Here is a 24,885-nt window from a genome sequence, read left to right on the forward strand (position 1 = left end):
TTTCTACTATAACTATCTTTCATCTGGTCTCGAATTGGTTTGATCTTTTAGTAGAATCAACTCCTCTAAATACTTAAAAATTTTGGTTCTTGGATAATAAAGTATGATCCTTCTCTTAATTTCGTGTAGTTTTTTTTTCGAATTAAAAAAACAAGAATGATATTCCCTTCGTTTCAAATTAGATGAAGTACTTTACTGACATATTTCTAAATTTAAAAATAATTTAACTTTAACCTCTTTATTTTACCTATTTTACCCTTAATGAGAAGCTTTTATAACCACACAAATGTCATAACCGAAGCTTTTACCCCTTAAACTTTTAAGACCACAAGTTTTAAATGTATTTATTTTTTCTTAAACTCCATGCCGAATCAAACTACATCATCTAAATTGTAACAGAGTAATAAGTATTCAGACAAAGACGACAAATAAATTATATCTCGGATAATGGTTGCTAAAAGCATGTTACTCTAATTAACACTAATGTGAAACCAGGATAGTCCCAGGACCTAGTCGATAGTCTCCCTAAATGAAGCCTAACATTAATTTGCACCATGTACCGTCTAATTCCAAAATTTCTTCAAATTGAAAGTTGTAATACTCGTAAATCGAATTTAAAATGACTTTGTTCTCGATTGGCACAGATAACTTCAGAGTCCATTGGATAGGATGAAAAAGAAGAATAACGTGCACAGATAGTTCTTAAAACTTTAAAACGCATCATCTTTCTTATAGTCGCTCTGGTTTCTTTCCTGTTCTTTCAAACCAATTACCACATTTGACGACTGAGTCGAGTCTAAGAGAAGCGCGCAATTGAAGTCACATTTATTTTCCACCTTTTCCTCAAGAATGTCACAAGGTCAATATTAGCTTCTTTTACTCACTAATTTCCTCATTCCAAATAGCGCGAAGAGGACTAGCGAAATAAAAAGAAACTCCCTCGCTCTCCAATGGTCAATAGTTAGTAGGCTCAGCTGCTTTCGATCATCCATTTACGAAGAAAAGCTGACTAGTACATTTCTGGCTTTAGAGCAAAGTCCAACATTGGTTCACCCTCGAACTTTCAGGTTGTTTCACCTTTCTAACATAAAAGTCTGCCAGGGGCTTTTCATTTGGACAGAAATACACAACTTCAAACTCCTTCACCATATCTGTGAGGAAAACACAGAAAACTGAATATTAGTAACACAGGGATGGAAGGAAGAATATGGATCCAATAAGAGAATTAATCAGCCTACCGTTTCAAATAACCATTGGAATACGTCTAATTACCACTCACCCAAAATAACTTGCATATGAAAGGAGACAACGCAAAGAATGCAGCATGCGCATTGAAGTGACTCATTACTTTCATCCATTCCAACACCTAATGCCCTAATCTTTGGTGAGTGAACTGACTTGCGGCATTTAACTAGCATGTCACCAAACATGATAGCTGCTTTCTGAATTTATACACCAGTAACGCGCCAATAAAGTTTCAGCTTATTAGACAAAGGCTTTTCCTCATCGTTAATACCTGCACAGTTGTGAAGATAAATACCTTAATGTTTCTAGATGATTTAAATAGCAAATACTGAGTTGGAAAAAACAAAATCATATTAAGATCAGAAGATCAAGGTCGCCAACATGCAACAACGGTACTTCAAAAGAAGGGAAAACTTGTCTATAAATTATGGAGAGGGATCAGTTATCAATGTCAAGTGAATTTGTAAAGAGAAAGGTGGATTTTGAAAAGTTTGATCAGATAATCCTGTGTAGTATTGGGATTAAATACTTTTACAGGAGAAATTTCACAATCAAGGGCGGCGAAATCTGTGCAAATTGGGTAAATGAGTTGAAGTGGCTGGAATGCTCGATCAGTTATGAAGGGGGGCAGCGAGTCGGGAAAAAATGTGAAGGGAGGGTATTTTAATGAAGTGGCAGCCTGCAGTATTTTGCATTCATAAGTCAAATGTAGTCTTAATGACATGCCTCAATCCAAGAGAATGGCCAGAGACACTTAGCACTAAAAGAATGTATTGTAGTTTGTATGAGGGTGGTTATCCGAACGACACAATTTGTGTAATGTAGTTCTGAATGCTGCAATGAAGATTTAGAACATTTTTAAGGGACGCATATTAGACAGTAAATCTAATCCTACATCTGCAGAATGAGTTGAAAAAAGCAAGAAATCAATAGCTGAGAGCCTGAGACTGGTTATTGTTTCAATCTTGTAAGATTCATATCAGCACGAAAGAATTTGTTAGGAGAAACAATGATCATAATGGAGCTTTCAGAATTTATCATAGACATAAAAACATTACGAAAAGGAAGACGAGTCCGAGATCCTGCCCCCTGAGTGGGGCTGAACCTGACCACAGCTGGATAAGCAGACATAATTGCAGTAGAGTATTTGTTATCCAAAATTTATAATTTTGGAAATATTTTACTAAGTTTTTTGAATCTAGATACTTTTTTCAAGATGTAAGGGTTTTTAAACTAATATGAAAGTAGAATAAATATCATTCCTACCAATCTTCCTCTAATCCTATCGCAAGATCATGCACCCACGTATCCTCTAGTGCAGACATTCTCATGTTTCACCATCCCCCATAGGACAATCCAGACTAAAGCCTCATTGATGGCTTGAAGATCGGGATTTTGTTCGAGTCGTTCATTACTCTATCCAATTTTGAACTTCCCATTCTTTTTTGTGCAAGAATTTGGGATTCCAAACTATTTAGTTTTTTTAAACCCTTCTTAGTGACCTTCCTCACTCCTGATTGCCAAAAGAGAATATGTCATCATGCCCTTTCTTCAAGTGTGGTCGTATTGGGCGTCTCCCCTTCCCTTTGTTCCTATGTCCTTACCCTCTTCTCTAGTTCATATTGTATGACACCAAGAAGCTAGTTGCTTGACGTTTCACCCTTCTCCGACAACTTTTGGCCCGAGAAGAAACCCTCGGGAACTCAGCAATTGTGAGTGGGTCTGGGAGTCTTCCTCTGGTCATTTTTCATGTATGTGTAAACTCTTTAACGAGCACAGGTTTTAAGTGATCCAAGCCTTAACAATAGGTTTCTAGAATCGGGGTAAAAGAATTAAAAATCCCTGACAATCATCGATCTAACCAAAGGGCAGATCCATCCTTCTCTAATTTTTTTAAGTCCTCCTACTTATGACTACTTTAAACTCATCGTATTCAGAACTATATGTTACCAATGAATACTCCATTTATTCCGACGCTACAATTTTCTTCAGCTAGATCTTGTTCCTCCACCTCTGATTCTCTCTCCTCCGATTCTCTCTCCTCCTTTCCTCCCTTTCAAGTTTCAACAGCATTAACCGGTTCAACAGCATAAGCCAAATTCTGTAACTCAATAAATGTCATCCATAATCATTGAGGTATTCATTCCTCCATTTTTTAACAATGATTCTGAGCCTAGAAATGATTGTTGTTGCAATCGAAATCAACAGAACCTCCATGAGTTCTTCTACTTGTCTGATTAACTTGTGAGTTGTGAAACCATAGGTGAATCGACATACCAGTTCCCCCTTGCTCCTCCTTTGCCCAACACATCCTGCTTTAACTGTCCGTCTTTCAAGCAAAAGGTATGTCTCCCATAAACCTCTTTTCTCTTGCAAAACCCTAGAAGCCTATGTCTCAGAAGGGAATTCGGAAGAGAATTGGAACAAGAATACCGAGCCACTGAACGAGGATATCTTCAGCAGCCCATACCATCTACCAAGAGCCAACTGCCCATATGCTACGTCTATCGAACTGATGCGCCAATCAAATTTATGAATAGGTTTTGAGGAAATTCTTATTCCCCTTTATTTCGTCTAGAAACAAACTGAACCTTTGTCCTCAATCTATTTTAACCTCCAAAACTCCACCACTCCTGACCAAAGTTGGCCAATCCGACACATCCCTGTACATCTAATAGTGAATCAATGAACAGATTTTATTGAACGAGCAATTCTTGAAGATACTATTGGTTGCTACCATGAAAATCTTAATCCTCCATCCATAACTTGTCATTTGTCAGCTTTTCATTCAAGAGGTGAACCTTAGTACAGAAGGTCCAGGATAACATACAAAATTCAATCTACCGATCAACTATGGCTCAATCCATACTAGGTAATGTCGTATTAATCCTCTATATTATTGTGCTCTATTCGTACCCATTTCTGTCCAGTGTTAATAATTTATCAAGACAAATGAGGAGTTCTCAAGATATCACACATATCCTTACATAGTTACATCAACATACAAGTCCGTAATTAGACTAGAAAGACTAGGCAACACTGCACCTAAAGAAAGTGTAACAACAAATGGTTAACATGGCACAGCTAAGGAAATTGTTCTGACAATTTGCTAATGAGGACAGCAATATGAAGAAGGGTTATGAAGGAGAGAGATGGTATACCAGGTTCACTGACTACGTGTTGAGATGCAGCAGGATACACTTTTGGCGGGATGAATCAAGGATCATGCGGGGAAGTATCATTGAGGGAAGCATTCCCTCAAATGTATGCATTGCCCATGATAATGAGGTAATGATGTCAAACCTTATGAGAAGAAATGATCAAGAGGTATAATGAGATATAAAGAACAGGAGCGAAAGTTGAAGAGCTCTTGCAAAAGGTTTGCAGCTGCACGGGATGGATAAGATGATGTAAGAGCAATATGCTTCACTGAGAAGTCCTATTATATGAAACTAACTGAAGGAAGCAACGAGGGGAAGTGTGGAAGGCAATATAGAGCATCAAGGCGACAAAGAAAGTTGAGTTTTTACGCAGTGCAGCATGGAATACAATCGTCATAGCTGATAATCTGAGGAATAGAGGAGAATTACGGTGAGTTGGTGTTGTGAGTAAACAATGCCACAAGGATACACAAACCAACTTGTATTGCATTTTAGGACTGCAACCACCTCGGAGCCATCATTTTTTGACAAGTTTAACATCATCTAGGTGCTCTCAAGAACAGCAGCAGATACTATTGCAGGCTGAAGAACCACTGAATCAGCAAGGAAAGGAAATGGACTTGGAAAACACCACCACTATACCTTTGTTAAACAATTGAAATTAAAGAACTCGAAAGTTATTTTTTAGCGCAGAGCAGTAGGAGGGGAATGTTAAAAAATCTTATAAAGCTTCCTTTCTGTATATACAACTGGATAAGAATAATTGAAGAAATATGATAAGCCATTTGTCCAAATTGTATATACCACCATATTGGCATAACACGAATGAAATTATCTGATTTATAAAAGTAAAAAGAGAGTGAGCAAGGGAGGGGGGGGGGGGGTAAGAGAAAATTAGAAGAATAAACTTGAAAACAGTGTGGATCAACAAATACACAATGAGAGAGATTATGCCACTTTAAATATGTTTGGTTGGGGTGAAACGAAGGGCTGCAAGAGGGACAATATAAAAAGGATAAGCAGTATTCCCCTCATTTGGATAAGTTACTGCAGGTGCCGATGTAAAAGTGAAACAGAATGCTTTACCAGCCACGTCAACTTTGTCAATCCACAGAGGAAGGATATATTTAATTCTATTCCCGCTCTATCAAACAATTGAAAGTGGTTGAAGTAAATACTTCATATTTACTCACTTCATCCAATTTCAGTCAAACGCAAGTTTTTGCCACTAACGAGTTTATCAAATGCAACATGTAATCATGAGGAGCTCAAACTACTTTAACTTTCATGTTTGAGCTTCTACTGAAACACTGTGGAATACGCACTAAAGACCTACCTAGCAGTAAAAAGCAAATTCTGCTGGTCAGTACATCTTGATAATCTCCAGTGGACTTGAACGCCTACTCACAAGGTACCAATTCTGGAAAAAAAATCCAAATCAGCATTAGTGTATTGACAAACAAAAGGCAGCATATAACATGGGAAACCGACTTAAAACTATTTTTCCAATATACAGATTATATCCATATTAAGTGGTATGCAGCAAAGCTGGTAACAGTGAAATTCCCATTTGGAGTTGTATTTAGCTCCTCCAACAGTTAAGAAGTCATTTCAAGGATGAATTACATCAAAAGTTCAGTGCAAAGAACTGATTATGTGGTTAAAGATTGACATTACCACCAAAAGGGAAAGAAGCACAGCATGGTCAGCCAATGTGATTTAGAATCTTAACCTTGCTGATCTACAGAAAAATGACCCCAAAAAAAGAAAAGCGAGTAGCCTTTATATTACGAATTTCCTTAGTAGAGGACTGACCAATCATCAGCACAATTTGACAGAATGAGATGCTGCAATTACTGCTTCACCCTGCATGCACTTCCACCTGCACAGAAACATAATTCGTTGCAAAGCATATTTGTCGGGAGGAAAAAGATGAAGCTAGGAAAATTAATGCAAGGAAATGCAGAAAGCCTATCTGTAATCACAAATAAAGAGCAGTTGCCGAGGTTTGGATCATTTTTCTTCTTTCTTATACCGTTATACGTAATCCCAAAAGCAAGGAGTGTAACAGACACAACTAAGGCAGCTTCTAGGACATCAGAACTCTCTTTTGTTCTTCCCTACATGGTATGGGAATCCCCATTTTCTAGTTCTCATTTCACACTTGTGTTCGCTAGAAAAGGCACCTGCTAAGCATTATAACTTAGTAATTCTACAGCCTACCTTTCTCTCTTTTTTTTAGATCAGAAAGCCAGGATCCAGTTGCTGATGAGCTTTTTTTCTTTCTCTGTTTTTCTTTGTTAATAGAGCACAAAAGAATGGACAAGCAACACCTCATTTTGGTTAAGACTGAAATCATTTACATGCATTGAAAAGCTATTCAAATGAGATATATGCCAAAATTACAGACATCACAGCTATTGTGCATTGTTTCGGCATAGCAACAAGGGTTTTAGCTTCATATACAGAAAAGGGGGAGGGAAGAAATGTTGGGAAACTCCAGTAGGCAATAAATACAGCAAATTATGCTTTGTTAGTAATGAAGGTCCAAAAGATAATAAAAGAGATAGATAGCGAATATTCTTCTGGAAATTAGAGGTGAGATATCAGATATGCTGCCAATAGAGTTGGAATTGAAAACCTCAGTCAAGCAACCGGTGGATGTTGACCTTTTTTTCCTGAGGAAGTAAGATGTTATCAATAAAAAGGCATCAAGAAGATGCATAAGGAGCAAAAGATACAAAAGAGAGATGACTCTTAGCTCTAATACAAGCAGTGGATGCTGACCTTTGCAGGAGCAAACATGGAAAACAAATCAAAAGTGAGTCTAACTAAGGTAGCTTCCAACTTTCCACTGAAAAAAAAAATCCTACTCCTTCCTGCTCTCTCGCATGAGAACTAGGAACAAATAAAATAATATTTTCTAGCTGTGGGAGCTATATGGAGATCAAACACAAAGGAACCTGAATAATCAAATGAGGATACTCCTACAAATTGTTTCAATAATCCAAATTAAGAAATACAGAAGTGATGAGCAATTTCAGCCTCAGAGAGCTGTAGCAGCGCATAATGAAAAAATTTCAGTTTACCAGAAGCTCGACTCTCTCAACACAGTGCTAACCTACTTTTGAAGTAACCTACGTTTTTCAGGAGTTCCAGGAAAGTGGATGAAAGGACAAAGATCAGCAAGACAAAGCTGAATTAGGATTTTCACGCATCTAAAAATGATTCCACTCTCTTTGCTCAAGACTGAACAGGGGCATCCCATGTTGGTGGAGCTAAAAGGTGGAGAGACTTATGATGGGCATTTGGTGGATTATGATACTCGGATGAATATCCATCTTCATGAGATTTGGTTGTACAGCAAATGATGGAAATGGATTTTGGAGAATGCCAGAATGTTATAATCGTGACAATACCATAAAGTATCTTCGAGTTCCTGACGAGGTGGTTAAAAGTTTTGGAAGAAACAAAAAACTGTGCAGCTAGAAAACCACCTGGTGTAGGAAATGAAAGGGAAGAGGTAGGAGGAAAGTGCTGCTTGAAGTCAGGCAAAAGCCATTGGGCATGAAATGGAAAATTCATGTACCAAAGGATGGGACAAAGGAGGACCTGGTGCCAAGTCAGGTGGAAAAAAGTGGAGGCTATAGATGTGGCTAATCATCTTCAAACTGGATATATTGCATCTATTTTTTTGTTTATACTGCAAAAATATTAAGGCGCTTCTTGGAGTGAAAGGCTGCTTCCACTTATTTTTAGTTTGGCATGGAATGTATTTAGGCTTGAAAAGCTCACTTTTAGATTGATCAGTGCTTCTCTCTTTTGAGAGATGAAATATGTAAGCAAGCTCATTTCTTAAAAATATTTGGCAATTGACATGTGTAAATTTAAAAGAAAACTGAGCTAGTTTTCAAAAAACATTCAGTCTCAGGAAATAATAGTAACAACAACAACAACCCAGTAAAATCCCACTAATGGGGTCTGGGGAGGGTAGTGTGTACGCAGACCTTACCCCTACCCCGAAGGAGTAGAGAGGTTGTTTCCGAAAGGCCCTCGGCTCAAAAAAACAAAAAGACAAAAGGACAAAAAGGAGACAATATTAGTATCACAACAGCAATCATAGGAAAAATAGGAACACCATAAAATCCAGAAGAAAGATGCAAAGCAAAGAGAGACAATATTAGTATCACCACAACAATCATAAGAAAAATAGGAACACCATGAAATGTAGAAGAAAGATGCAAAGCAAAAGCGATAGCTAGTAAATAATAGTAAGTCTTTCAGAAATACTCTCCAAAACATTTCCTTTTCTGGATAAACCCAATCTGACACATTTCTACAAACTAAGGCACACACGAAATTTACAAGTTTCACTGATGCAAAAAACACAGAACAAATCAAACATAGATGGTTCTGTGATACTTTTCAAACCAACATTATAAGCAAAATTCATTAACTCATTACATTATAACAATGCTTCAAGCCAAAGTACACAAATCAAACATTGGACCCATTTTTGGCATACACTAGTCTTAGGGTATGCGCTTCGCGTGTGTACCCATATCAATGCCTACATAGTTTTAAAAAAATCATAGATATTATAAGACAAAATCTTTGAGTTATAAAATAAAAATTAAAAAAAAAAGTGTAAGTCTTGAAAACTCTAAAAAGAAAGAAATCTTGCCCCACAAAAGTTCTTAGATGTTTTATTATAATTTCTGAGGACTTATGCGCGAATCTTATGAAAATTGGTATTATTACTATGACCTAATACTTGAAACAAAAAAGTAACACACAAAAAAACTTTATCACGATTCTTCAAAGATTTGTCAAATAACACAAATTTAAAAAATTAAATTTTTTGGTATTTTAAAGATTTGGGAATTAAGAGTTTGTCCCTATAGCTCCTAGAAGAATAGTGATAAGTGACGATGTAAAATTTAAAAGTGACTAAACAGCTTAATGTGTCAAAGAATAGGGAATTGTCATTTATTGGAATGAATGCAAAAGAAAAAGAAAAAGAAATTAATAAAATTTATTTTATAAACATTTTGTCTTCTATTGTTTTTTTTTTTTTTTGAGAAGATTTTGTCTTCTATTGTTTCATCCTTATTATATTTCTTGCTCTTTTTTCTTATTTCTTTCACCACCAATATTATTCTAATGGAAATAAATTTAGGTATCCTAAGAGATTTGTCAGCTTGAAAAATAGATTCTACTTATATGATGAATCTGGAAAATAATTAAATTGGGCTCTTTTTCTAATTAATCAATTAATTCAAAATTTTAATTATTTATTCTCAATATTACTGGAACTAACTTATTTTTTATTGATTCAAATTTTTATTATTAAGCCATCCCAAGTTTTAAATATGTAACTGTAACATGTAAGGAATTGCAATTATACTACATTGTTCATATAAGAAAGTCATTTATATGATGAATTGGAAAAGAATCAAATTGGATTTTAACTAATTAGTTGATTTGAAGACCTTTTCGGTTAAATTAGTTCGACCAAAATCAAAAAGAGACTACCTTGAAACACAATGTTAACATATATATACGTTTGGATAGCTTAAATTGGGGTGAGATTAATAATCCCAAAATATTAGGACCTCTAACCTAGTTCAATAAGGAAAGATTTAATAATCAAAATTTTAGTTGATCTTAAAGTCCTAAATATTAGAAATATAAATTAATTACAACTCTATCCAATGTGAAATATATTTTTAAAGGATAAAAAATACAAACGACATTTTGATAAGGGGATTCAAGCTTTTAATATAGTATAGATTCTTCGGAAGTTAATTTTCTTGTTTTAATATAGTATAGAATCATGGGGAAATTAATTTTCTTCCCAGCTTTGGACACACTTCTTACAGTAGGACATTAGATTGAGATGACCGAGAATATGTTTTATGGGAAGGTAATCACATAAAATATTATAAACCATACTAGCTTAATCTTTACTGCCCAATCAAACAAGCCAGAAAGAGGGACAGAGGATGTAACTATACCAAGATCACATCGCATTACAAAAGGCAAAGGTGACAGCACGAACGTACCTCCGGTGACAAAGACGACTCCTGCTACGAGGACAATGCTTCTGGACCTAAAATCTGCCAGCCAACCAGGTGCAAAAGTCTGAAGTAGCTTTCTCTTCTTGTATAAATACATATAGAGTAGCCCTTAACTTCACAATACCCGTTGGGGAGATATTCTCATCTACGCATAGTCACTAACCACTTTTGGTAAAGGTCAAAGACTTTATCAAATTCTCTCAGTCTGCAGTATCTTTTCATGAGTATTAGAAAGGGAACATGATCAACAGCTAAACCAGATGCCAGTAACTTCCCAAAGAGCTTGTCCGCTTCTTTCATCATACCTTGTAGACAAAACACCTTAAGTAGTTCGCTGTAGGTAATTACATCTGGCTGACAACCTTTTCTCAACATTTCGTCATGTAGCTGAAGTGCTGAGTGAATCAGGCCAAGACTGCAAGCAGCACCAATCAACAGATTGTAAGTAACTAAATCAGGGGTAAGACCATATAAAAGCATCTCCTTCTCCAAGGGCTGAGCTGCTAAAATATTTCCTGACTTTATCTGTGCATAAATTAATGCATTATATGTATATATGTTTGGTAGAACACCAAATGCTACCATTTTGTCTCTAATGTATGAAGCCTTTTGTATATCTCCAAATTTTCCGTAACCATCGATTATAACATTCCAAACAAGTGGTTCAGGTATAATGGAATTCTCTAACATGTAATCAAGAAAACAATTGGCTCTATCAATTTCCCTGTTAATACATAGGCCCTGAATTATCATTTTGTATGTAATTTGATCTGGGATGACACCCATTCTTGTCATAACATCGTAGATATAACAAGCATCACTGGTCTTTCCTTTTTTACAAAGTGCTCCAACAAGAGTGTTGTAAGAATAGACATCTGGAACGAACCCAAGCTTTAGCATTTCACAACAATACTTATATGCAATGCCCACGTCATGGCTCAAACAGAATCCATGGACAACAACATTGTAAGAAACTTTATCAACTTGGACACCCTCTTTTAACATCCTCTCCCAAAAAGCAAGAGCTTGATCAGTATCTCCATTTTTAAAGCAACCATCCATCATTATGGTTGATGTAATCAAATCTGAGCTCCCCCCGTTATGATTTTTGCTTAGTAATTTATGAAAAAGCTTTTTCGCCTCCTCCAACAAACCCTTCTTACAAAGCGCATGAACAAGGATGTTACAAGTAACTCTGTTTGGTAAAATCCCATGGTTGGCCATGGTAGAAAACGTGTTTAGAGCTTTATCGACGTCATTCATGAGGCAATAACCCCTTATTAAGGAGTTGTACGTAGCACAAGTGGGAGAAGGGCCCCTATATAACATACCTCTAACAATCCACTCTGCCTTCTCCAATTCACAGTTTTTGCACAGTCCATTGATGAGGTAATTGTGTGTGATAACATCAGGAACAATACTATTCTGTATCATGTTGAACCAAAGAGATAAAGCTGCCCCCATTTTACCATCCAGACACATAGCTCTAATAACATATGCATCTTTATTGAAATTTATTTCCAAGGTGCAGTTATGAATGCCTGCTTCAGCTGAGGATATTCTTTCCCTGCAAAATTAACGTAATTTGCTTTACAAATATTAGGGACAAGAAAAAGAAGCCAACCAGGCTCAGCTTCAATAAGAAACAGTGTACAGCCACGGGATTGATACAATCAATTACAGAACCAATCATATGCCACTCGAAATCATCAATTATCAAAACACTACAAAAGATATTTGTGCCCTTATTGGCACTAAAAAGGTAATACTCTTTTCTGTCTCTAAATAAAAAGTTATAAAACAAGCTTATTAATTCAACAATTAAATAAAAAATAAAAAACTTCCTGACAAAGTTTCGAACAAACCTCATACTCTTCAGACGATCCAGACTATGCTTTAACATCGCATCCAACACGTTGAATCCCACTCTTGAATCCTCTTGCTGATCCGAATCGTTCCCCTTAGACAACGAATCTTTGGATCCTTGCTCCTCCCGATTCACACATTGCACTACATTATCTTGTCTACACATAAAATTTACAAAATTTATCAATTTTTTGGAAACGAAAATGAGTTGATAAAATGCATAAGTGTGCAATGGAATACTCATACCTAATGTCGATAACATCCAAATCCGCTTTCGAGCAGAATAAATCGGCAAAACCGTGAAAAACGCGGTCTTTGATGAAGTCTAGCGTTTGAAAACTCCCGTTCAGTATTCGAAGAAGAAATTGAGATTCCTCCGAGACAATTAATAGCTGAAAAAAGGTAAATAATGAGGACAAATGGGGAAAAATGAGTATTGAATGACTTTTAGAAATACTTGAGGACTTACGGGCTGCATTTCCCAGTTAATTTGGAATGGAAGAGCTGAAGACGGCGGAGAGAGTCGCCGGCTGCGAACGCCGTCGTGCAACCGGTAAAAGACGCCGGTTTGGATGGATTGCGGAGTGAAGCGATGAGAGTAACTAGGGAGCCCTTTACGGTAAGCGGGCGGGTACCAGTTTGGGCATCTGAACCAGGGAGCGGACCCGCCCGTTTGCATTAGCTTATTTAAAGTAGCCGATAACTCCTGAAAAGTACTTTTTAAATGGTAAATCATTTATTTATTGTTTGGAGTCAATGAAATTGATAATAAGTTGCTGCAGTATTTAATTAAAAAAAATATTGATAAGCTTTTTTCTATTAAAATGACTTAAATAAACTTAAAACTATTTACACTTATAGAGCGTAATTTTTTCAAGATTTTAGATTCTAGATCGATTCAAATAAAAAATAATCTATCTTTTATTTTATTTTAAATATAAATGTGATTAGATAAGATAACTTTATGATAAATATAATTTATTTTATGATAAGCATATAATCATAAGCTATATAATAATAATACTTTATCTCTTGTCTTCGTCACCAGTGTCTATTAAGATTAATATAACACTTAAAAAGCAATACACCAAAAATTTGATATGTCCTCGTTTATTACTTACAGTTCAAAGATTAATACACAATTACATTGATACAAAATATGCAAAGGAAAAGAGAATTTGCTTACCTCAAATATTAAATTGTAGACTTGAAGAGGTGGAGGATTTAGGTTTTAAGAAATATGAGGCAGTGAATATCGATGTAAGAGTTTTGTTTTAAAAATGAATATTTTAGGGATAAAATAAAATAAAAATTGGTCAAACTTAAATTGCTTATAAACTAAAAATTCATAAACTAGTCACCCAACTTATGGCGTTTTGGCTTATAAGCACTTGGCTTATAAGTATTTTTAACTTTACCAAACGCGTAAATAAGTCAAAAAGTTCTTATAAGCTAACCAGCTTATAAGCTTAGCCAAACACCCTCATAATGTGAAATATTGGTAATTAGCCATTCTTTACCCCTACTATAAGCCTTTAGCCACCGTTTAAAAGTTTTTAGATTTTGGGTGTGTTTGGTATGAATTTTGGGTCAAAACTCTAGGATGGAACTCAAATACTCAAATGGAGAAAAGCAGTTATCGGGTTGGCTTCCACAACTATTTTGAAAAACCCAAGAAATAGAATTAGATTTCAGATCTCAATTCAAAAATCAACCATTTCGTGTGTGTTTCTGAAAGATGTGTGAGAATGCATGTATTGGTGGGTGTAAACCTGTTTAACGGGCCGGGTTGACCCATTTTCGAACCTGCCCAGACCAGTAGTAACCCGACCTGGACTGATAGTCAGGGGCCGGGTGGGCTGGGTTAGGGGGTCAGGGGGTTGGTCCGTATAAAAAAATCGATTAACCGGACCAGTCAAACCCGGTCAAGAAAAATCACTGTTGAACCGGTTAACCGGACCGGACTGGCCCAACCCGGTTCAACAGTAATTTTCTGGGTTTTTTTTTTCTAAAATTCATTTGACCGTTGGTAACGGTCAGCTTCCAATTTGACCGTTGCCCAACAGATATTTTGCAAGAATAGCCCCTTTTTGGGCAATTATTTTTAAAAATAACACATTTTGTAATTACTAATTTAGTCTTTTGAAAAACTAAAAATACACTCCCCATCCTCTTCATTTCTTCACTCATCTCTCATTTCTCAAGCTCAAATTCTCAATTCAAGTTAAATCATGCCCCGTGATTCTATAGTGCGCTCATATGTTTGGGAACACTTTGAGGTGGTAGAAGAAAATAAAGAAGTTCACAAAGTAAAGTACAAGAACTGTAGTCGAGTCTTAAATCTTCGTCGAAAGTGGAAGGGCACAGGCTGTTTAAGGAGGCATATGAAGAGTTGTCTTAAGCGTCCTCCAGAAATTCGTATTTAAGATTTTAAATTGATTTGAGATAATTTGTGTTATTTTAAAATTATTAAACGTATTATGCTTAATGTTTTAGTTTGTTAGATTAATTTGAAGTAGTATTATGCAATGAAAATTTGAAATGAAACTATGAAAGCCTTTGAATTTAACACTCCAGTAGATGGCCAAGAAGGTCATATTGATTATGAAGAACTTACTAAGGCACAAAACATTTGAAGTTCTAGATTTATATTTAATAATTAAACTTTGAATTTACTTTTTTTTTATTAATTTAGTTGTTGTTAAATGTAAACATTAATTTGCAAATTTGAACTTGCAAATTATAAGTGCATTTTTTTCCATCTTCGTTGTATTATATTATCTTAAATTCTTAATGAAATATTCAAATATAAGAATTTTAAAGTCTTTGCATCTTTATTCAAATACTCTTTTTATAAGATTTTTTTTTTGTTTTATATTTTTACTTTAGTTATACAAAATACAAAATATAAAAAAATAAAAAATTACACCAACCCGGCCCCTTAAGCCTGGAACCGTTCCAATTCAATTTTTGACCAGATGGGGCCGAACCCGTTAAGCTCGATTCGTAAAACCCGGAACCTTGCCCGGATTGGTGACCGGACGGTCACTTTTTTTCTTGACCGGCCTGGTCCGCCCGTTTGTCACTTGTAGGTGGGTGAGAGTAAGGGCATGTTTCCTTTCTATTGCGTGAGAATCAGAGAGGTGAGAATGAGCCTCTGTATTTCTATCCTTTTTGATGGGTGAGGGTCTCTTCCCGAAAGGATCGATTTTAGAGGGGATTTGGGGTCAAGGGGAAGATCGAGAGTTTTTCCTTAGGGAATTTGGGAGACCGGGAGATGGTGTCATTAATTTCTTGTCATTAATTGAGGATATGCATTTGTAGGCATATAAATTTTATTGGAATTAAATCCGTAAAATAATTGGGACTATATTTTAAAATTAAGATATATTAGTTCAAATAAATTTATTGGACTAATATAATTGGATTAGTTATAAGCCCAATATATATGTATTAAATAAATAAGTCTTAATCCATTGGGCTAGTCCATTTAGTTGGGCTACAAATGATGAGCCCACTTCATTAGGCCCAATATGCCATCTTCCTAGAGGCCCAGTTTGGTGTCACGTGTCAAATGACATGGCACGCCAAGTCAGAGAAAAGAGCCAATGGGGGTCATGCCACGTGTCAAAATGACATGTTCTGGCCAATCAAATGCGGCTTTGTCATGCTTCAATTTGATTGGTCAGAAAGAGTTTATTCTGATCATAACTTTTCCCCTCCCACAACTATAAATAGGGGTCTTCATAACTCAGAAAAGATACCAAAAGCTATAACAAGAAGCAAGAGAGAGCTCGTGGATCAAACACTGCAAATTCCTCCATAAGTTTCAAGCTCCAAGCAATCAAGTTCAAGAAATCAAGTTCAAGTTCAAGAACGAAGAACAAATCAAGTTCAAGCTCAAGAACGAAGAACAAATCAAGGTAAAGTTCAAGCAACCAAGCTAAAGCTCAAGAACAAGATCATCATTCGTGGTGACAACTACATATTCGAGATCAAGCTCAAAGGCCCTTGAATTTATTTATTATTGAAAAGAAGAATCAGAGGATTCATAGAGATTGTACACTCAAATATTTAAAATAAAATACTACGATTGTTGTAATATTTTTTAGCCTGATTTTATTTTCTCGACCCAATTTATTGTCTACAAATTCGGGCACGCCAGTGGGACAATCTCTACCTCTCATCTCAACTTTTCAAATCACCAAAGTTCAAGAACATTGAAATGGCTTCAAAGAAAATCATCTCCAGTTCAACTTTCACCAAGGCTGCTAATTCCAGGTTCTATGCTGATGTGGAAAGCATCCTCGATGTTACCTTTGGAAGCTTTGGACCAGTTACGAGGAGCAAAGCAAGCTCGTTAGGACAACAAGCACCCCAAGTGACGTCCGTATAAACCCCTGTTTTCGGATCTTCATCCTCAAAAGGAGCAAGATCTTCCACAAACGTACCCGAAGGAGAAAGCGATGTTGCTAAAAAGATCAAGAAAACTCTTGCTCTGCTTGACCTCCCCGGATCTAAGAACTAGGTTGTGAAGGAAGATGATGATGCTTCAAGTGATGGATCCTCCCCACTTACATCGCATAGCGTGAGCCATTCGAGAATCAATCTGTGTGACAATCCATGCTACTCCCCATCATCTACAACAATCATGCAAGCTATGGTGACAAACACTTCATCTGTGGAAGAGCAGTTGGCGAACTTGACAGAAATAATCACTGGCTTGACCAAGTGCATGCAAAATCAAGATGCTAGAGTTGACAAGCTAACAGACAAGGTGAGAATCTTGATGGAAGAAGAATCCACCCATGCACCTGGCAAGCTCCCAGAAGTTCCAGAGATTGATTCTCCCCCGATACGAGTAGCATCCGCTAAGTCTATCCATGTCTCATCTGAAGGGATGATTCCCATCGATCAACTGAAAGAGTTCATTAAAGGAACTATTAAGAATAAATATGAAGTTGCTGCCAAGTCCTCCCTTACATACGCAAAGCCGTACACTACAAGGATCGATATGTTGAAGATGCCTGCTGGTTATCAACCTCCAAAGTTTTAACAGTTTGATGGTAAAGGTAATCCAAAACAACATGTGGCGCACTTCATTGAGACATGCAATAACGCTGGGACTTATGGAGATTACCTTGTCAGACGGTTTGTCCGCTCGCTAAAAGAAAATGCTTTTGATTGGTATACAAACCTCGAGGCGGGATCTATTGATAGCTGGGATCAACTAGAGCAAGAGTTCCTCAATCGCTTTTATAGCACAAGGCGCACTATGAGCATGGTGAAACTCATAAATACTCGTCAACGGAAGGGTGAACCAGTTATCGACTTTATCAATCGTTGGAGGAACTCAAGCCTCAACTGTAAAGACAGGCTTAGTGAAGCTTCTGGCATAGAGATGTGCATCCAAGGCATGCATTGGGGATTGCGCTACATCTTGCAAGGTATTAAGCCTAGCATATTTGAAGAACTTGCAACTCGTGCCCATGACATGGAATTGAGCATGGCCTCCGCTGGAAATGAAAGGCTGCCCAAGTCAGAAAATGGAGCAAGTTTGTACCAAGATCTGAAAACAAAGAAGTTATGAATGTCAACACATCACCTGTGAAGTTCATGACGAAGGTGAGCAAGAAGCAGAGTATGAAATTCACTTCGTTTCAAGATAAGCCAAGTGAAAAGTTGACTCTAAAAGAAATGCAAGAGAAAGAGTACTCATTTCTGGATTCTGATGTGCCAGCCATTTTTGAAGAACTCCTCGAGTTAAATCTCATTGAGCTTCCGGAGATGAAGAGGCCAAATAAAGCTGGGAAAACTGATAACCCAAATTACTGCAAAAATCATCGACTCGTGAGCCACCCTCTGAATAAGTGCTTTGTCTTCAAGGACAAAGTTATGGACTTGGCTCGTGAAAAGAAGATCGTGCTTGAAGATGAGAAAGCAAGCGCAAACCAAGTCTCTATCACATTTGGCTCATTCAGTCCAGACGAACTATGTAGTTTTAAAGAAAGTAAAGATGAAGAATTACTGGAGAACAACAAAGTTGAAGACGATCAACCTGAGGATGATGAAGGTTGGACGTTGGTGACTCTTCATAGGCACCACAGAAGGAGCCCACGAAAAAGAATCAGTAGGACAACCAATAAGGAAAATGATGGTAAAAAGACCAAGGAGATGGAATCCAGTTAAGCACTTAAAGAAAGCAAAAGTGGAGGTGCACCACCCTCAAAAGCCACGACATCCAGTGACCTTGGAGGAGTTTTTACCAAGTTGGTTCCGCACGAAGATTTCCCATGGGGGTATTGATGCCTCATGTTGCCATGCTGACGAAGGGGAAGAAAAGAGTGATGACCTACCATTGGCACCATCTTCGGAAAAGCTCATCGAGTCCACTCCTCAAGAAATTAATGCTTGTGAGGAAAAAGTCACGTTCACAAATGACGATCTTCTGCTAGGTAACACTCTTTATAACCGCCCATTGTACCTGGTTGGCTATATGTGTGATGAAAGGGTAAATTGAATTTTGGTTGATGGAGGATCCTCAGTGAATATTTTGCTAATTCGCACTGTGAAAGAACTTGGTATTCCCATGAACGAACTCTCAGAAAGTCGTGTGATGATCCAAGGATGGCAAAGAGCCATAGGTGCGATCAGGTTGGGAATCACCATTAAAAATATGCAATCAAGTACACGGCTGCATGTGATCGATGCAAATACTTCATACAACGTCTTGCTCGGAAGGCCTTGGATACATGAGAATAAAGTGGTTCCATCTACCTACCATCAATGTTTGAAGTACTACGAGGGTGAAGTCGAGAAGAAGATAGTTGCTGGTGATGAGCCATTCACCAAGGCTGAGTCACACTTCGCCGATGCAAAGTTTTACTTGAAGAACCGCATTTGTGAATGAGCTAAAAGCTGATGATGGCATGAAAAGCAAGAATGATGAGCCCACAACTAAAAGAGCTGATGTGATTGCTGGTAGAGCCAAAACTGTTACTGAGGAGGTACAACCCAACGCGAATAAATCTCATAGAGGGGATATTGCGTCTTATGGCAAGAAAGTAAGTCATCCACTCCAATATGTCCTTAAAAGAAAGAAAGATGAAGGCGAATCATCTAATCTCCAAACTAACATGCTAAAGGAGTTAACTCTTCCGAAGAGGCAACCATGTGAAGGTTTGGGATACAAGAAATCGTCACCAGTGCTCATCTCCATAAGAAGGGCGAGCAGCAATTATATCACTGTAGAAGACGAATCTGCCGCTTCTAACACGCCTTTTATCTTTGATCGACTTGGAAAATCAACTGTGAGAATTTTTGTATTTGAGAGATTGGGTCCATTAAAGAAGGGGAATAAGTTCCAGAGAAATTATCGAAATACAAAAACAACCGCTTTGCCCAAAATTCAGAAGATCTCTAAAGATTTCCAAAGTTTGGTTCCTTCTAGAATGAAGCGACAAACAAAAGTCATGGTTTCGTGTGATGAGGTACTGAAGGTGAAGCCATACATTATGGTATACACTAAAGAACGTGATGAAGACGAAGAAAGTGTGGGTTCTTTGTATCATGTTACTGCACAAGGCGAGCATGGTGTTTTATCTCTAATGGAGGATAACGAGAAATTGGACGATGTTTCACCATGTTATCACATATCCTTTAACGATGGGGACCCTCAAGAAGATGAAGATGCGAAAGATGCTCCACCTGAACTTGAAGAAGGAGTGAAGACCACAGTCGATGCCTTAAAAGAAGTTAACCTTGGCACCGATGAAGAACCAAGACCCACCTACCTAAGTGCTTTACTAGAAGTGGATGAAGAAAGCACTTATATTGAGTTACTCAAGGAGTTCAGGGATGTCTTTTCTTGGAGCTATAAAGAGATGCCTGGCTTAGACCCGAAAGTAGCAGTCCATCACCTTGCTGTCAAGAATGGTGCTCGCCCTGTTAAACAAGCCCAAAGGCGCTTTAGGCCAGACTTGGTTCCCTTGATTAAAACCAAAGTTAACAAACTCATCGAAGCTGGCTTTATTCGTGAAGTTAAATACCCAACATGGGTTTCAAGTATTGTCCCTGTAAGGAAGAAGAATGGCCAGATTCGAATGTGCGTCGACTTCAGGGATCTCAACAATGCGTGTCCTAAAGATGAATTTCCGCTTCCTATTCCAGAGCTGATGATCGATGCTACTACTGGGTATGAGGCAATGTCGTTTATGGATGGTTCGTCAGGCTATAACCAAATTCGCATGGCACTAAAAGATAAAGATCTTACTGCATTCCGCACCCCCAAGGGTATTTATTGCTACAAGGTAATGCCTTTTGGCTTGAAGAATGCTGGTGCTAGTTATCAAAGGGCTATGCAGAATATTTTTGACAACCTTCTATACAAAAATGTCGAATGCTATGTGGACGACTTGGTGGTAAAATCAAGAAAGAGAGGTGACCACTTGAAAGACTTGAGAATGGTGTTTGAGTTGCTCCGGAGGTACCAACTTAGGATGAATCCATTGAAATGCACCTTTAGAGTTACTTCCGAAAAGTTCCTTGATTTTATTGTCCGACATCGAGGGACTGAAATTGATCAAGCCAAAGTAGATGCAATCTTGAAAATGCATGAACCTCGGGATATTCACGAATTGAAAAGTCTGCAAGGAAAGTTAGCATACCTTAGGAGATTCATCTCAAACCTAGCTGGGATGTGCCAACCATTCAGTCGCCTTATGAAGAAAGGTGTCCCTTTCAAATGGGACCAAGCGTGTAACAATGCCTTTGAGGGCATTAAATCCTACTTGATGAAGCCTCCGGTTTTAGCAGCCCCTATACTTGAAAAGCCGTTGATACTATATATTTCAGCACAAGAAAGGTCTGTTGGAGCATTGTTGGCCCAAGAAAATAGTGAGAGAAGGAAAACTCTATTTACTACTTGAGTAGGATGGTGACACCAAACAAGCTGAATTATTCGCCAATTGAAAAGTTGTGTTTGGTGCTAGTCTTCTCAATTAAAAAGTTGAAGCACTACTTTCAAGCTCATGTTGTTCGTCTTATTTCTAAAGCAAATCCCATTAAGTTCGTGATGTCAAAACCTGTTCTTAGTGATCGACTAGCGAGATGGTATCTCCAATTTTAACAATTCGAGATTTTGTACATCCCTCAAAAGGCTATAAAAGGACAAGCATTGGCAGACTTCTAGGCAGATCACACTATACCTGATGATTGGGAGCTAACTGATGAACTGCCTGATGGGGGCGCAATGGTCATTGAAATTCAACCTCCATGGAAGATGTACTTTGATGGTGCTGCACATCGCGGAGGAGCTGGTGCTGGTGTAGTATTTGTCACTTCTCAAGGTAAAGTTCTGCCCTACTCTTTTACGTTGACGCAACTCTGCTCTAACAACGTTGCTGAGTATCAAGCATTAATACTTGGGCTTGAAATGGCTGTCGAAATGAATCGATTGCAATTGCAAGTCTTTGGTGACTCTCAATTGGTGATCAACCAGCTTTTAGGTAGTTACGAGGTCAAGAAACCTGAACTATACCCATATCATTATTATGCTAAAAAATTAATGGGATGGGTCGGTGACGTGACTATTCAACATGTGCCAAGTAAAGAAAACAAGAAGGCTGATGCTTTAACTGCCCTAACTTTATTGTTAACCCTGCCTGATCAAGCGAAAGTTACTGTCTGCAAAAAATGGGTAGTACCGCCGCCAAATGAGGTTGAAGGCGAAGGAAATGAACTCAAGCATCTTGTCGCTGTTTCTGAAGCTGAGAAAGAAGAATGGCGACAACCCATTATCGACTGCTTAAGCTATGTGATACTTCCAGAAAATTCGAGAAGGACTGAAATCCGTCGTCGTGCACCTCACTTCCTTTACTACAAAGATACTCTATACAGAAGTTCATTCGAGGGAGTACTCTTACGTTGCTTAGGGGAAGAAGAAGCACTCCAAGCTTTGAAAGAGACACATTCTGGGGTATGTGGATCACATCAATCTGGACCAAAGCTCCACTTCCATATAAAAAGGATGGGCTATTATTGGCTAACAATGGTAAAAGATTGCTTGGACTACGTTTGAAGATGCAAGGCTTGTCAATTCCATGCGAATTTTATTCATCAACCTCCTGAAGTGTTGCATCTGACTGTGGCATCCTGGCCGTTTGACGCTTTGGTATTGGATGTTATTGGACCACTGCCAAAGTCCTTTGGCGGGCACCTATACATCTTGGCTGCAACTGAATACTTCTCAAAATGGGCTGAAGCTGTTGCTCTTAAGGAGGTAAAGAGGGAAAATGTTGCAAGTTTCATCCGAGTAAACATAATCTATCGCTTTGGTATTCCTCGTTACATAATAATAGATAATGAAAGGCTATTCGATAATAGGTTGATGAACAAGATTTGTGATCTCTTTGGCTTCAAGCAACGTAACTCTTTGATGTACAATGCCGCCAATGGTCTAGCTGAGGCATTCAACAAAACTCTATGCAACTTGTTAAAGAAAGTCGTCTCCAAATCCAAACGTGATTGGAATGACCGTATGGAAGAAGCTCTTTGGGCATATAGGATGACTTACCGCACGCCAACACAAGAGACTCCTTATTCACTCGTTTATGGAGTCGAAGCCGTCTTGTCACTCGAGTATCAAATACCTTCATTATGACTGGCTATTCAAGAAGGGATCAGTGATGAAGAAAATGCTCGATTTCGATTAGCAGAGTTGGAGACTCTTGATGAGAAGAGGTTGAAAGCCCAACAGAGTCTTGAATATTATCAAGCTCGATTGTCTCGCGCCTTCAATAAAAGAGTTCGCCTGAGATCCTTTCAAGTAGGGGATCAAGTCCTTGCCGTACGAAGACCCATAATTACTTCTCATAAACATGTAGGAAAGTTTACTTCAAAATGGGATGTGCCATATGTCATACAAGAGGTTTACTCAAGTGGGGCTTACAAGTTAGTTGATGTAGATGGCATGAGATTTGGCCATATCAATGGCAAGTTGTTGAAGAAGTATTATCCTTGAAGTTGCAACGCTCCTTGACGCATGAGCCTAAACTGCATGTTCCTACACTCCTGGCACGCATGAGTCTAAACTATGTACTACCCACCTAAAAAAAAAGTCCGCTAGGTTGAAAACCTCGAAAGGGGTGGCCTAAGCAAAAGTTAGGACATAAAAAAAATGAAAAAATATCCACCCATTCTGAACTACAGTATGACTTGATCCTCTTCACCGAGGTTCGTAGGCAACTTAGAGTTTCATTCTGAGTTCAGTCGCATAAGTTCAAAAGATACATATTGCCCTAGTCGTTATCCAAATGAAGTATGATCGAAGTAATTCATTCAAATAACACTTGAAAATCAGGCTGAAATTTCATTCTTTTTTTGAACTTTGGATCTCATATGACTTAGAGGGGGCAAGCCTTCATGATAAACCAATGTCTTCAATAGGGCGATTATAGTCTTTTAGGAGGCTACCAAGTATTTGCATTGAAGTTCAAGGATTTACTATGTCTTCATGTTCACCAAATCTTTAAGTCCTCCGGTCTTCAAGTTTGCTGCTATTCAAGTTGACATGTTTAAACCCTCCAAGTCTCCAAGTTGAAGTCTTCAAGTCTGTTGGTCTTCAAGTTGAAGTCTTCATGTTCGCCACTCTTCAGGTTGAAGTCTGCAAAGTCCGCCAAATTTTCAAGGTTTCCAAATATTCAAGTCAATGTCGTCAAGTCCACGAAGTCTTCGAGTTGAAACTTTATAATTTTCCAATCTTAAGGTGGACATATAAGTCCCTTTGCACCTTAAGTTGGCCTCTTCGTGAGTTTGTCCTTAAAAGGAAACTATAACTTTCCAATTTTAAGGTGGACATATAAGTCCCTTTTCACCTTAAGCTGGCCTCTTCGTGGGTTTGTCCTTAAAAGAAAACTATATTTTTCAATCTTAAGGTGGACATGTAAGTCTCTTGAGAGTAATCTCTCCGATAGTCGATGCACATTGAGAGTAATCTCTCTGATAGTCGAGACATTTTGAGAGTTCTCTCCGATAGTCGAGCCACATTGAGAGTAATCTCTCTGATAGTTGGATCATTTTGAGAGTAATCTCTCTGATAGTCGTGTCATTTTGATAGTAATCTCTCCGATAGTCGAGCCATATTAAGAGTAATTTCTCCGATAGTCGGGTAATTTTGAGAGTAATCTTTCCGATAGTCGGGCCGCATTGAGAGTAATCTATCAGATAGTCGGGTCGTTTTGAGAGTAATCTCTCCGATAGTCGAGCCACATTGAGACCAATCTCTCCGATAATTAGGCAATGAGAGTAATCCCCTCACACCCTAAGACTGTCTTTTTCATGCATGAATCATATCCTCAAACAAGGACAAATCCTTCTCGTTTGACCTAAAAAAAATAGAGTAAAGAGACCACAAGGAAAAAAGTAGAGGTGACCTTTGCACTGGTGCTTCCACGTCGTCAGAACGCAAACTAAAGTGACTTGCAGACGCCTCAAGTTAATGCTTACAAAAGATGAGAATATGAGGTTTATATAGA

The 24,885-nt window shown here is 37.9% G+C and overlaps 1 protein-coding gene across 3 annotated transcripts; it reads right to left on the reverse strand.

Annotated features, from left to right (window-relative positions):
- Positions 1 to 598: 598 nt before the first annotated feature.
- LOC104105145 (pentatricopeptide repeat-containing protein At5g24830) lies at positions 599 to 13,040 on the reverse strand. 3 transcript variants are annotated; one of them, XR_688294.4, is made up of 8 exons: positions 12,822 to 13,040; positions 12,599 to 12,744; positions 12,352 to 12,510; positions 10,472 to 12,053; positions 6,222 to 6,288; positions 5,743 to 5,826; positions 1,280 to 1,516; positions 599 to 1,151 (listed from the first exon to the last, which is right to left on the reverse strand). XR_688294.4 is itself a non-coding variant. In XM_009613393.4 (4 exons), exons 1-4 carry the CDS (start codon positions 13,029 to 13,031, stop codon positions 10,628 to 10,630), a joined length of 1,941 nt encoding a protein of 646 aa, XP_009611688.2. In that variant the 5' UTR covers positions 13,032 to 13,040; the 3' UTR covers positions 10,471 to 10,627. The 3 variants fall into 3 exon arrangements, 1 of the variants encoding a protein (XP_009611688.2); XR_688295.4 differs by having other exon boundaries at positions 1,239 to 1,516; XM_009613393.4 differs by lacking the exons at positions 599 to 1,151; positions 1,280 to 1,516; positions 5,743 to 5,826; positions 6,222 to 6,288 and having other exon boundaries at positions 10,471 to 12,053.
- Positions 13,041 to 24,885: the final 11,845 nt, after the last annotated feature.

This window comes from Nicotiana tomentosiformis, chromosome 8 (genome assembly GCF_000390325.3).
Source record: "Nicotiana tomentosiformis chromosome 8, ASM39032v3, whole genome shotgun sequence".
In the NCBI taxonomy this organism is placed as follows: domain Eukaryota; kingdom Viridiplantae; phylum Streptophyta; class Magnoliopsida; order Solanales; family Solanaceae; genus Nicotiana; species Nicotiana tomentosiformis.